At 43.4% G+C, this 10830-nt stretch overlaps 1 protein-coding gene and 1 non-coding gene across 3 annotated transcripts; one reads left to right on the plus strand and one right to left on the minus strand.

The window, feature by feature from the left end:
• Positions 1–2874: 2874 nt before the first annotated feature.
• TRNAS-UGA (transfer RNA serine (anticodon UGA)) lies at positions 2875–2956 on the plus strand. The gene has a single exon. It is a non-coding gene; the product is annotated as a tRNA-Ser (tRNA).
• Positions 2957–7268: 4312 nt separating this feature from the next.
• LOC125551945 (Haloacid dehalogenase-like hydrolase (HAD) superfamily protein) lies at positions 7269–10572 on the minus strand. 2 transcript variants are annotated; one of them, XM_048715374.2, is made up of 11 exons: positions 10387–10572; positions 10206–10298; positions 9427–9495; positions 9215–9319; positions 8888–8942; positions 8736–8809; positions 8482–8526; positions 8219–8359; positions 8036–8101; positions 7833–7942; positions 7269–7719 (listed from the first exon to the last, which is right to left on the minus strand). In XM_048715374.2, the coding sequence occupies exons 1-11, from the start codon at positions 10489–10491 to the stop codon at positions 7551–7553; spliced, it is 1032 nt and encodes a 343-aa protein (XP_048571331.1). In that variant the 5' UTR covers positions 10492–10572; the 3' UTR covers positions 7269–7550. The 2 variants fall into 2 exon arrangements, with proteins under 2 accessions (XP_048571331.1, XP_048571322.1); XM_048715365.2 differs by having other exon boundaries at positions 8443–8526; positions 10387–10571.
• Between the last annotated feature and the right edge of the window lie 258 nt (positions 10573–10830).

Raw genomic sequence — 10830 nt, forward strand, 5'->3', positions numbered from 1 at the left:
CCGGTGCCACCGGAAGCGAGGGGGAGAGAGCCCCCCTCCTTCTTCTTCTTCCTTGACCTCCTCCCTAGATGGGAGAAGGGTTTCCCCTCTGGTCCATGGCCTCCATGGCACGGGAGGGGGGAGAGCCCCTCCGAGATTGGATCTGTCTCTCTGTCTCTCTCTGTTTCTGCGTTCCCAGATTCTTCCCTTTCACCGTTTCTTATATTCCCGGAGATCCGTAACTCCGATTGGGCTGAAATTTTGACACGGTCTCTATCCGAAAATTAGCTTTCTTGCGGCGAAAGAAGGGCATCAACCGCCCTATGGGGTGGTCACGAGGGTCAGGGGCGCACCTGCCTCCCCAGGGCGCGCCCCCTACCTCGTGGGCCCCTCGAGCATCGTCTCGCGTGGATTCTTCTTCTCAAAAATCATATATATTCCAAAAAAAATCTCCGTCAGTTTTTATTCCGTTTGGACTCCGTTTGATATGGATATTCTGCGAAACAAAAAACATGCAACAAACAGGAACTGGCACTGGGCACTGGATCAATATGTTAGTCCCAAAAATAGTATAAAAAGTTGGCAAAAGTATATGAAAGTTGAATAATATTGGCACGGAACAATCAAAAATTATAGATACGACGGAGACGTATCAATACGACGGAGACGTACCACCCAGTGATGCGTGTGCGGTGACTGCTGCGTGGCGTGTGGCGGCTCCCAGTTAATCATGCGACTCGACCCAACTCCTACAGATGCGTAATTCTCCGGTGGGGATTGGTACGTACCCTTGACCGGAGGCGGCTATAGGATGGTGACCACCCCATGAGCCCCACCCCCGGAGTTGAAGATCTCGCCGTGGCCACTTGGCATGTGGTGCTCGAGGCCCGTCGGAGGAGGAGACGGTACCGGAGGCACCACTACTTCTTCCACCGTCTCGCCTTGCGTCGCGAGTGCCGGGTGGAGGGCGATCCGTCCCACTTGGGTGCAGAGCTCGTCGAGCTCGCATTGCAGGTTGGAGACCGCCGGCCTCCAGAGCTCGAGGGACGCCTGGATCACCTCCAGGCGAGCGTCGTTCGCCGCGCGCCCCTCATTGACGGATCTGATCAGATCCGCGAGTTGTGTCTCCATCGCCGCCGCTTGCTTCGCTTGCTTGGTCTGGTAGCGCGGCTTGGGGTACCCAGTCTCCAGATCGACTGTACCTCTGATACCACTTGTAACGGACCCGATCTAGGGAGGGAGTAAGAGAGGATGAATGGTGGAGAAGGAGATCTGGGAGAAGGAAGGAGGAGGCCGATAAGAGAAGAACAACTTCTCGATCTGTTTTGATGCTAGTTAATCGATATCCCGCACTCACGCAGCCGTGAGGCTTAAGTACAACGCGGCCGCAGCCCACCCACTCACACCTACTACCCTGCCATTTCGGGTCCATCTGTAAGAGTAATGCTTCTCTTCTTCGCGTCGTTCTCCCTTGCTTGTGGCCCGGCTCGTCGGTGCTCTGCAGGGTCTGCGGGGTCGCCATGTCAGTCGTGACACCCGCACCTTCCTGAGGCAGTCCCACAAAAAATCAGACACACAGTAGAAAAATATATGGTTAAGGTCTTCCTCCACATTACACAATGGGCACATGCCATCCCAGATCCCATGCCTTTTCAAAACCTGGTCTCCCGAAGGCAGACGACCACGAACAAGCTGCCAAAGAAAGATCTTAAGTTTCGGGAGGAGCCTAGTTTTTCAAATCTCAACCAACTCCTCTGGACCCTGACGAGCCGGCAAGCGGTCGTAGAGGGACTTGGTCGTGAACATGCCTGAAGGGTTGAGGTGCCAAGAGGTGCAATCCGGGAGGTCCAAAATGGTTGTGCTCACCATCACTGCCTCTAGTGAGTGCCATTTGACTATTTCGTCAGGGACGTTGAAAGGTCAACCGACCCCCCCCCCCCTCCACGCGGACAGCCGCAGCCACCGAAATTGTCGGATGGTTGGAGATCGAGAACAAGGCTACACAGTTATTTTCAAATCAGTCGGGCTGGGCTTTGTTCCATTGATAATGAAGGGGTGATGAGTGTTATTTTGTCCTAAGTTCGACTCCTGGGAGGTAAGCAACTCTTTTATGTGGTTTCAAAATTTCAATTTTTCAGGATTCCACTGGGTTTATTTTATCAGCATGGATTGAATTGTTTTTAAGATCCAATTCAAAACCTCTTGTAATAACTACTCCCTCATTCCCAATATTACATGTAGTAAGCAATTCAAACAACTAAAAAAACCACTCCCTCATTCCAAATAACTGAAGCTCTATGATTTTTGTTAGTCAAACTTAAAAAAAATAACCAAGTCCATAGAAAGATCCGCAAAAATCTACTCCCTCTGTAAAGAAATACAACTAAAAAGTCTTATATTTCTTTATAGAAGAAGTATTATACATCAATTATTTTTTAGCAAAGTGAGTACAATTGTTGGGCAATGTGAGGAGTTTGTCCTACTGCATTACCGCGGGACAGCAAAATAATTATGTGTAATATATATACGACCATAAGCACCATGTGGTGTTGAGGATCTATCTTAGGTGGTACAATAAAAATACAAATGATAGACCGTTTTGCAATTGCTAAGCTTAGGCCACGGGCATACAAGAAAAACCCAGAGAGGACACCAGTCATTTAACCCGTGTTAGTCAGACACAAACGAGTCAAGTGTGCCATGATTTTCAACCAGTTCACATGCCTGATGGAGGAGACAGAAAATGCAACTCCACTCTTATGTTGCTATCCAATTTAGTGCAGAGCGATGATCCACCGATCGCAGAGTGACACTAGGCATAGTGGAGTGAATTTTTTATTAAAAGGAAGTTAGCTTCCCATACTAATACCCAGGATTCGCTTTGTGCACAACAAGGTCGATATGTCCGAGTGGTTAAGGAGACAGACTTGAAATCTGTTGGGCTACGCCCGCGCAGGTTCGATCCCTGCTGTCGACGTTTTTTTTCTTCTAATTTTCGCTCGTCAGTGAAATTACCACTCCTGCATCGTTCTTCAGGTACGTGTCGTCTCGCTCCCCTCGCGCCGCCAGCTCCTGCCCTCCGCCGTCTGCCCGCCTCCATCCCTCCCTCCCAACGGTAAACCTGCTCCGCTGGGCCTTCTTCAGGCAACACAACTGGACGGACGTACTTATGGACAGCGGGAGCCTTCGCCGATTCCCCCTGCCAAACATCGCCCTTGTTTACAAGATGCTTTTGCTCTTCTTCCCACGGCTCCGCCCCCTTCCTTCATGGCTTCATCGTTGATGCTTCACTAGGCTGGCCACTTGGTCAACCGCAGGAGCACCACGAGTTCCTAATTTACCGTTTTCTGATTTATGGTCTATGATTTGTTACACTCTCTAGCCAGTGTGCAACTGTGCATACTATCATAGGCATCTAACTTGTTTTATTTGTTTTGCTTTCAGAATAGCTGATGGATCACGGATGAGCTGAAGACAGCGTAACATAAGAGATGGACAAGTTCTTGGCTGGAAGCCTGGAAGTATCAGTCCCTCTTTGCAACATAACGGGTACACTCTCTTTTCACTACTCATATAGGCCTAAATTTAGCCGTGAGTGCTGATTATTTTATATTCCACTAATAAAAATTTCAAATGGACTGTGACTCTCTTATTTTTTTTGTTGTATGAATATTGAATATGCTTATTGGCATTGATGTTCCTCCAGGGCAAGCACTGCCCTCGCCTGCACTGTACCTGATCATCTATGTGCCATTCTTTTTTTGCCTTTTAAGTGGCATGGCATCTGAAACACCATCTCTTGCTAATGAATTCATATGACTGTTGTTGGCTTTTGTAATTAGATCCAACAGCAGTACCAATATATGGGTTCTCTGTAACTGACATTAGATTCCAGGTTATGTATTTTGTTTGGCGGCCATACCATGTTTGTGTTTCCATTAAATTCAGACTCACTGTCTCACATGATTTTTGTTGAAAGATGAGTGAACTCAGTTCTGAACTTGCACTGATTATATCGATTATTAATTCATTTTGATGATATCGTTATGCTTCGGAAGTTTGTTTCTCATGTCACTATTTCTATATTTAATTTATACCTGCAGTCTAGAGGCATCCAATCAATGTATTACAGTTGGCTACGGCTATTCTTTCCACTTTCTTCTTTGAGCTTTAGTAACTTGGTGATAGAATAGCACATTTATTCTGGAGCTACAATGATGATCAGGTGCTACAACTTTATCTGCACAACAGTCTGCTTTCTTACATTGCTTGTTAATTTTTATGCATTAAGACGTTGTGCCTATTACAGTATATGTGGATTTCACTAGCTCTTTCCATCAGTTCGGACTTTTGGTTGCGTTGGCTAGTGCATGAAGCTTAACATGGTATCGGAGCTAAGGTCTTGTGTTCAAGTCCTGGTTTGCGCAATTTATCTAAAAATTGCCGTTGCCCCCCTTTGTGTCCATGTATTGGCCTCTTGAGTCATACGTGAGTTTCGCGCGCCGTCGCTCTCTTCCGGTTGCACGTGTTGACTTGTCTTCCCCGTCACACGTGAGAGGGGGTGTTACAGTATATGTGGATTTCACTAGCTCTTTCCATCAGTTCGGACTTTTGGTTGCGTTGGCTAGTGCATGAAGCTTAACAGTGCCCATGTTGCCCTCTGATTACACTGTTATGATTGAGCAAGGATTACACAGACCTCTAAATTCCTGTCAGTCCAGCTGTACTTGAGGTAATTGCATGGGTATGCTTTGTAGTTACTGCTACAGCTCTGTTGTTTGCATGCCATTTTTGTGTTGTTGCTTGAACCATGGAAGGTTTGATCTCACAGAAGGCCTAGATGGGGAGGATTAAGGAGACCAAGAGCAATGTACATTTAGCATCAAATTCAGAAATGCAGTATGTTGTGGGAATAGATGTTATATTGCAAGACTGCGTTTCTTCTGTTTTACTCTAGATTATTTTATCTTATAAAAAATGTTTGTATGTAAAATTGTCGTATAATCACACTATGAGATAGTTTCAGGTGTTCCATTCTCTTGGTATTGTCAGAAGGTTATAGTGTTCAAGAAGAATGGTGGAATGCTGGCTCTAATTCAATGTTCAGGTAAGAGCCAACAATTGTAATCCTCACTGTATTATGAATGATCTGTAAGATATATTAATGATACGTCCGTTAATAGATCGATGTAACCTGATATGGATGCACCCAGGCTATAATTTATTCACTCAACACAGAGTTAATTTCTGATGAGCCAACTTTATAGGTGATACTGGTCCCTGTGAACAACTTATTTTCTTCGAGTCAGCAAGTCATGTGGGCCGCTGAACTACATTCTAATCAAGCACTATGTAGTATTCTAATCAAGATATATGTAGTATTCTTGGGTAGAATTGTTTCTATAGTGATTAGTGAACCTTATCCTCACAACGTCAAAAAAATGATAGGGTGCACTAGCATCTGTTCTTCTGAGGTTCTACTGATTTTCATGTCGTGTTGGTTCTGTTCCATTTGAGTGGCAAGTAGTTACATGGGAAGCACTGTATTTCTCATGGGGTATTCATCTAACGAAAGGTTGCTGCTCCAGTCAAGATTTTTCGACTTCATATTTTTCGACTTCTGATAGTATCTCCCTCCCATTATCTATGCAGTAGTGACGATCATTTTGTTGAATCCGCTGAACTTGATGCCACTGAAATGACAAGTCTCAGCACACTCTGGACCTGTTTAATGATAATTGATAAAAAAATACTCCCTCCATTCCATATTAAGTGTCGCTGATTTAGTACAACTTTGTATGGAACGGCGAGAGTACTTCCTTATTGGCTAATTTCATCCATGCTTCATGGCACTCTGTGCTTTACTTGCAGTGGTCACAAAGGCATGAGAACAAGACAAGCAGCATTAGTAAATTGATTCACTGCCAAGAAGTCTTATTCACAGGAGCTATTTGTTGTAAGTGGCGGGCGTAACACAACCCACCCTAATCTCTTTCAGTGTCACGGTCTATGAATTGGTCCATGAATTAGAGTACGTAAAGCCAGCTCTCTAGTCTATAGACACAAGCGTGTTAAGGTTGCTAATACTGCAAACATTCCACATGGCAATTGTTTCAATAGGAGAAAAGGAGGTCCTCTTTGTTGTGTTAGAAGGCTCTTGCCTCAGAGGAATGTTTGCAGGTCACCATGTCTTGTTCAGTCGAGCAATTGTGATTGTTGATGTTCAGTTCTTTTGGATCCAATCCATGCTGAATGTGCTGTCCCGCAGGTATATTTCTGTTATAGTTGCCTGTTAACCGCATTACGCTAGGCGAGCTCTTCACAAATGATGGTATTAAGTATGGGTTGTGGGTTAAGCTCGCTAGGAGTTCCTATGATTCTAATTCTGTAATTTCTTGGGAGGGTGATCCTCCGCAGATTATCCTAGCTGAACTTGTTAGTGATGTAACAGATATTTCATTTGATTGAATAAAGTGTGCCATAAGTTCAAAAAAAAAGAGTATGGATTGTGGGTTGGTTAAATTTGTTTTATTTGTTGACCTCCCTTGTTCAATCTTTGGATGTAGTATTTGTTATGAAATGAGCTTGTACATTGCTCCGGCTTGCATCGTGAAAAAAAAGGTACATGGCACAGACTGTTGCTAACAAAGGATGGGAAAAACAAGCAACCTAAGATTTTGCATTTATTCGTCCGAAATGAAAAGGAGGTCGTTCAACTGCCTGTTTGACAGAGAGTTTTCATACATAGGGGAGCTGATGGAAGCAAAAAAATACATTGAAATTCATCACTGTTCTTGAAAGCCACGAAAGAAAAGCAATCCTAAACAGAAATTGCTCTGCTTTCTCGCATGCAGAGTCAAAGTTCAGGTGTCCAAGCCGTCTAATCTGAGGTCATTTTCATGATGAAATCCACAAAAAACATAGTTTTCACATTTTTCATGATGGCATTGGTTTCGTACTAACGAAACCCACAACCTGTACATTATTTTCACATTTTCTGTACGTTTGTGCTCTACGCCAGTCCGGAAATACTCCCTCCATTCCTAAATGATTTGTCTTTTTAGATATTTCAACAAGTGACTACATATGAAGCAAAATGAATGAATCTATACTCTAAAATATGTCTATATACATCCGTATGTGGTAGTTCATTTGAAATCCCTAAAAGGACAAATATTTAGGAACGGAGGGAGTAGTACACTGGTGCAGGTATTAAGTTAAAAGAAGAACGTGCCATCAGCCAAAGCGTCCTCAAGAGAATGCAGCTCATCCAGAAAAAGACTTAGCAATGTGCAATAGTCATCTCCATGTAACTTAAAAATAATGAATAAATTCGATACCGCCATTAGCTTGCAGCAGCAACGGCGGCAATTTTCTCCCTGTAATTTTGAATACAGCTACTACATTCAGAGATCTCTGAACGAGTGCAACACGACGGGATCAGCTAAGATTAGCACTACGCCACTATCTTATCTAACTCACATGCAATGCAACACTATGTACAGTGCGCAAGCCACAGGCAGGCTAGCGGTTCAAGAACAGAAGATGGGGAACCGGAGCAAAATAGTTAATCAGAAGATGGTGTCTACTGTCAGCTTTCTCTTGGGCGGTGACCTCTCAATTATCTGCTTCTGCATGTCCATGAAGCTTAGCCCCTTGTGTGCAAACATCCTTCTGAGGTTGATCACCGAGAGCTCGCTGTATCTCGCGACAGCAAGGTCCGCTTGTTCCAGCTCGTACCTGTATGTCACCACAAACAGTTACACACAAGAAGCATCTATTGACTTTCCTAACAGAACATATGTGACTGAGTGGAACAACAAGATTGCTCCAAGGAAAACAGTGCTACATACGCCGGATGAGCACCAATCAGGGAAACTGCCATCATAGTGCAGTTGTGAGCAGCTGTAACGCCTCTTGGGTCATCCTCAAACACTATGCATTTCGAGGGCTTCCGATCCAACTGCCAAGAAGAGAAGATCAGCAAATATGTGAGAGGTATGTTCTTCGCACAGTTCAGCAACACCAATCAACTAGTAGTCGGGAAAATGCATGCCTTAACAGCAGCTGAGAGAAACCTATGTGCTATTGACTCCATGTCATCCTCATCGGTCACAATCGCCTGTAGTTGACAAGGAAAAAGTAAAATAAAGTTGTAATAATCACCATCTGCCTAAGCTACGGAGTATGTTCTTCAGAGCAGTAAAGATTGGGGAACTAAAAAGGGTGACAGAAAAACCTTGAAGTATTTGCTTAACGACATCCTATCCAAAGCTTCAACCATGCATCTCCTATCCAGGGACGATGCCACAGCACAGGGTATACCTGCTGTCCGAACTGCATCCAACCATTCTCTCAATCCTTCTACTGGGGTATCAAGCTGAATTACATGGATATCAGACAGTCAGGGGCAATCATAGAGTAAAACAAAACCCTACTTGATGCAAAAAGGAGGAAATTTACTCTAAAGAGGCTTTCATAGTAAAGCTCGATAAGGCGTGCCTTCAATCTTTCCATTTGATCATCCTCTTTTGCCCAATACAAAACCTGGTAAGCATAAGTAGAATTGATGCTTTATGTATCAGTACCCTATTCAAGCGAAGGCATTGGAGCGACAAACAAGAGGGGGCTAAAAGGGAACATATAAATTTTCTCACATCTTTTTTGCTGCTAAAATATTTCTGTAACTTGAATTGCCATATGATAATGTAGGCTTGGTATGAAAGTTCAAAAGATCCACCAAAACACCCACATACCTTTCTAAGGACATGGTCAGCAGCACCATGAAGAATACTCTTTTGGATATGAGCAGCAGTAGGGATGTCCTTCCCTGCGCAAGATAAATTACATTAGTATGTGTTTACCCAGGTCGTATAGCAATATGCAACTATGTTTACAAAAATAATACCTTCCTCCAAAGCAAGCTGTCTCCAAGCATCCAACTTTAGTGAGTCTGTGTCAGCCTTAAGAGAAACGAAAAGAGCATCAGATGTCAGTCAATAGTGAGGCAGTAATGACATAGCGGCAACCTATATGCACAATACGAGGATTCACCTACAAATGAAACTACTTAACTAAGAATCCTGTAAAAATTCAACTGAACCAGGTAAATGTTGAATTATGTACAAGTATAGTTTTCTTGGACTATTGCTGCAATTAGTAACTATAGACGAGCAAGTATTTTCCAAAATGCCATTTCAAACACGATGTCACTAACACAAGAAAAAAAACTCACAATAACATTGTCCCATGAGAAAATTAGACCAAATGCTTCATCCGGCTTCATAGCATGCCTTATCCTTTGAAGGAAGCATTCTTGCAATTTTTCGTTTAGATAATCCTGAAAGGTAGAAGAAAGCTCATCCACTAAACATAACAGATAAATGGTAGGCTGCTAAAAGCACATAATGGCATAATTGCAAGTGGCCTATCATGATATATGCTTACCACATCGATATTGAGTGGTCCGTCCATCCTGAAAGTCTCAAATCCTTCCCCATATTCAGCTCCAATTGTCTAACAGAAATAAATGCAAAATCTTTTTAATCAGTAAGAGATAAGGTTTAAAAGAAGAATCGCTAATGCTGCAGAAACTGTATTTAGTGAACCGGTGTTAAAACTAGCTAGAGAAGGGTTCAGTTGTGTAACTACGACCCCAATAATGATGGTGATCCAGAGAAAGAATTCGCAAGGAACTTGATTAAAAAAAGACTAGTAAACAGTTATCTGCTCCACTGAGCAGCTAAAAGATGAAACCATCAATTAATCAAAGAAGCATCTCACTGACTGATCCAGCATCAACCTATAGGCTATATGGACAGAATGTAACTAGTAGTAGAAATAATTCACTGGCAGAACCATCAACTAACATAGATCCACTTTACTTGACCTAATTACATGAACCTCATTTGACTAACACGCTAAAATGGAAGAGAGGGACAAATCGGAGAATCTAGATAGCCCAACTCTAGCCTACCACAAGTAAGGCAAGGAAGCTAAAGTAACCCTGTAACCATGTACATGGTACTATTTGTTCAAGGAAATAAGTCCTTGATAGGCTAATCCAGAGCCCGCACGGAGCTAATCCAACCCAACAGCATCTAATTGCACATTTGCAGCTAGGGGAAGTCAGGGTTCTCGAAAATCAACAAATATACTAATCAAGAAAGCTGCTTTATTAATCCAGAAAAGGATTATTATTATTTTAATAAACCAAGAAATCTCACCTCCTCGACGAAGACTTTGCCTGGGAGGGGTGGGAAGGCATCAAAACCCGACGCCATCCTCCGCATCCGCATCTGCCTCCCATTTCTTGCTCTCTGCGCGGAAAGGAAAAGAAATCAGGAAAAGGATGCGGCAAAACACACAAAAAGAGAAAGAAATAGGCTTGAGGCGGGCACTGCTTACGGCGAACCGGAGACTGGGGCACGGCACGCGAGCGGACGAGGAGGAGGACGGAGCCGAGGGGAACGGCGAAGGAGAGGTGGCGGTGCGGAAGCTGCACGACTCCATGGAAATGGGAAGGGGAAAGAGGCGAGGGGGAGAGATGGGATGGAGTGGAAGGGTTTTCTTTTGGGCTTTCTTTTATGTCACGCATTTTTTTCATTTTTGCGCCTATATTGGTTTTGATTTTTCTGGCTGGAAAGCAGAAATTTTTCAGACTTCGATGTTTAACAAATTCTTTGGGAAAATAAAATATGAAATTTAACTTAGCTAAAAGAATTGTCTGCGTAATTATCTCGTAATTCTTTTGATGTACACTGAGAGATATTTAGCAGTAAATAGTGAAGATGGATAGCTACTGATCTGTAGGTGAAAAATAGTTGAGAATTCAGGTGACCTGCACCCGCT

Source organism: Triticum urartu, chromosome 1A (assembly GCF_056163025.1).
Source record: "Triticum urartu cultivar PI428250 chromosome 1A, HENAU_Tu73, whole genome shotgun sequence".
In the NCBI taxonomy this organism is placed as follows: domain Eukaryota; kingdom Viridiplantae; phylum Streptophyta; class Magnoliopsida; order Poales; family Poaceae; genus Triticum; species Triticum urartu.

Coding starts and splice junctions, on each gene's coding strand:
- LOC125551945 (XM_048715365.2), bottom strand. CDS start 10,491: ATGGAGTCGTGCAGCTTCCGCACCGCCACCTCTCCTTCGCCGTTCCCC. Junction 8,810..8,887: donor ACAGCTTGCTTTGGAGGAAG/GTATTATTTTTG, acceptor TATCTTGCGCAG/GGAAGGACATCCCTACTGCT. Junction 8,102..8,218: donor CGTTAAGCAAATACTTCAAG/GTTTTTCTGTCA, acceptor TGTCAACTACAG/GCGATTGTGACCGATGAGGA.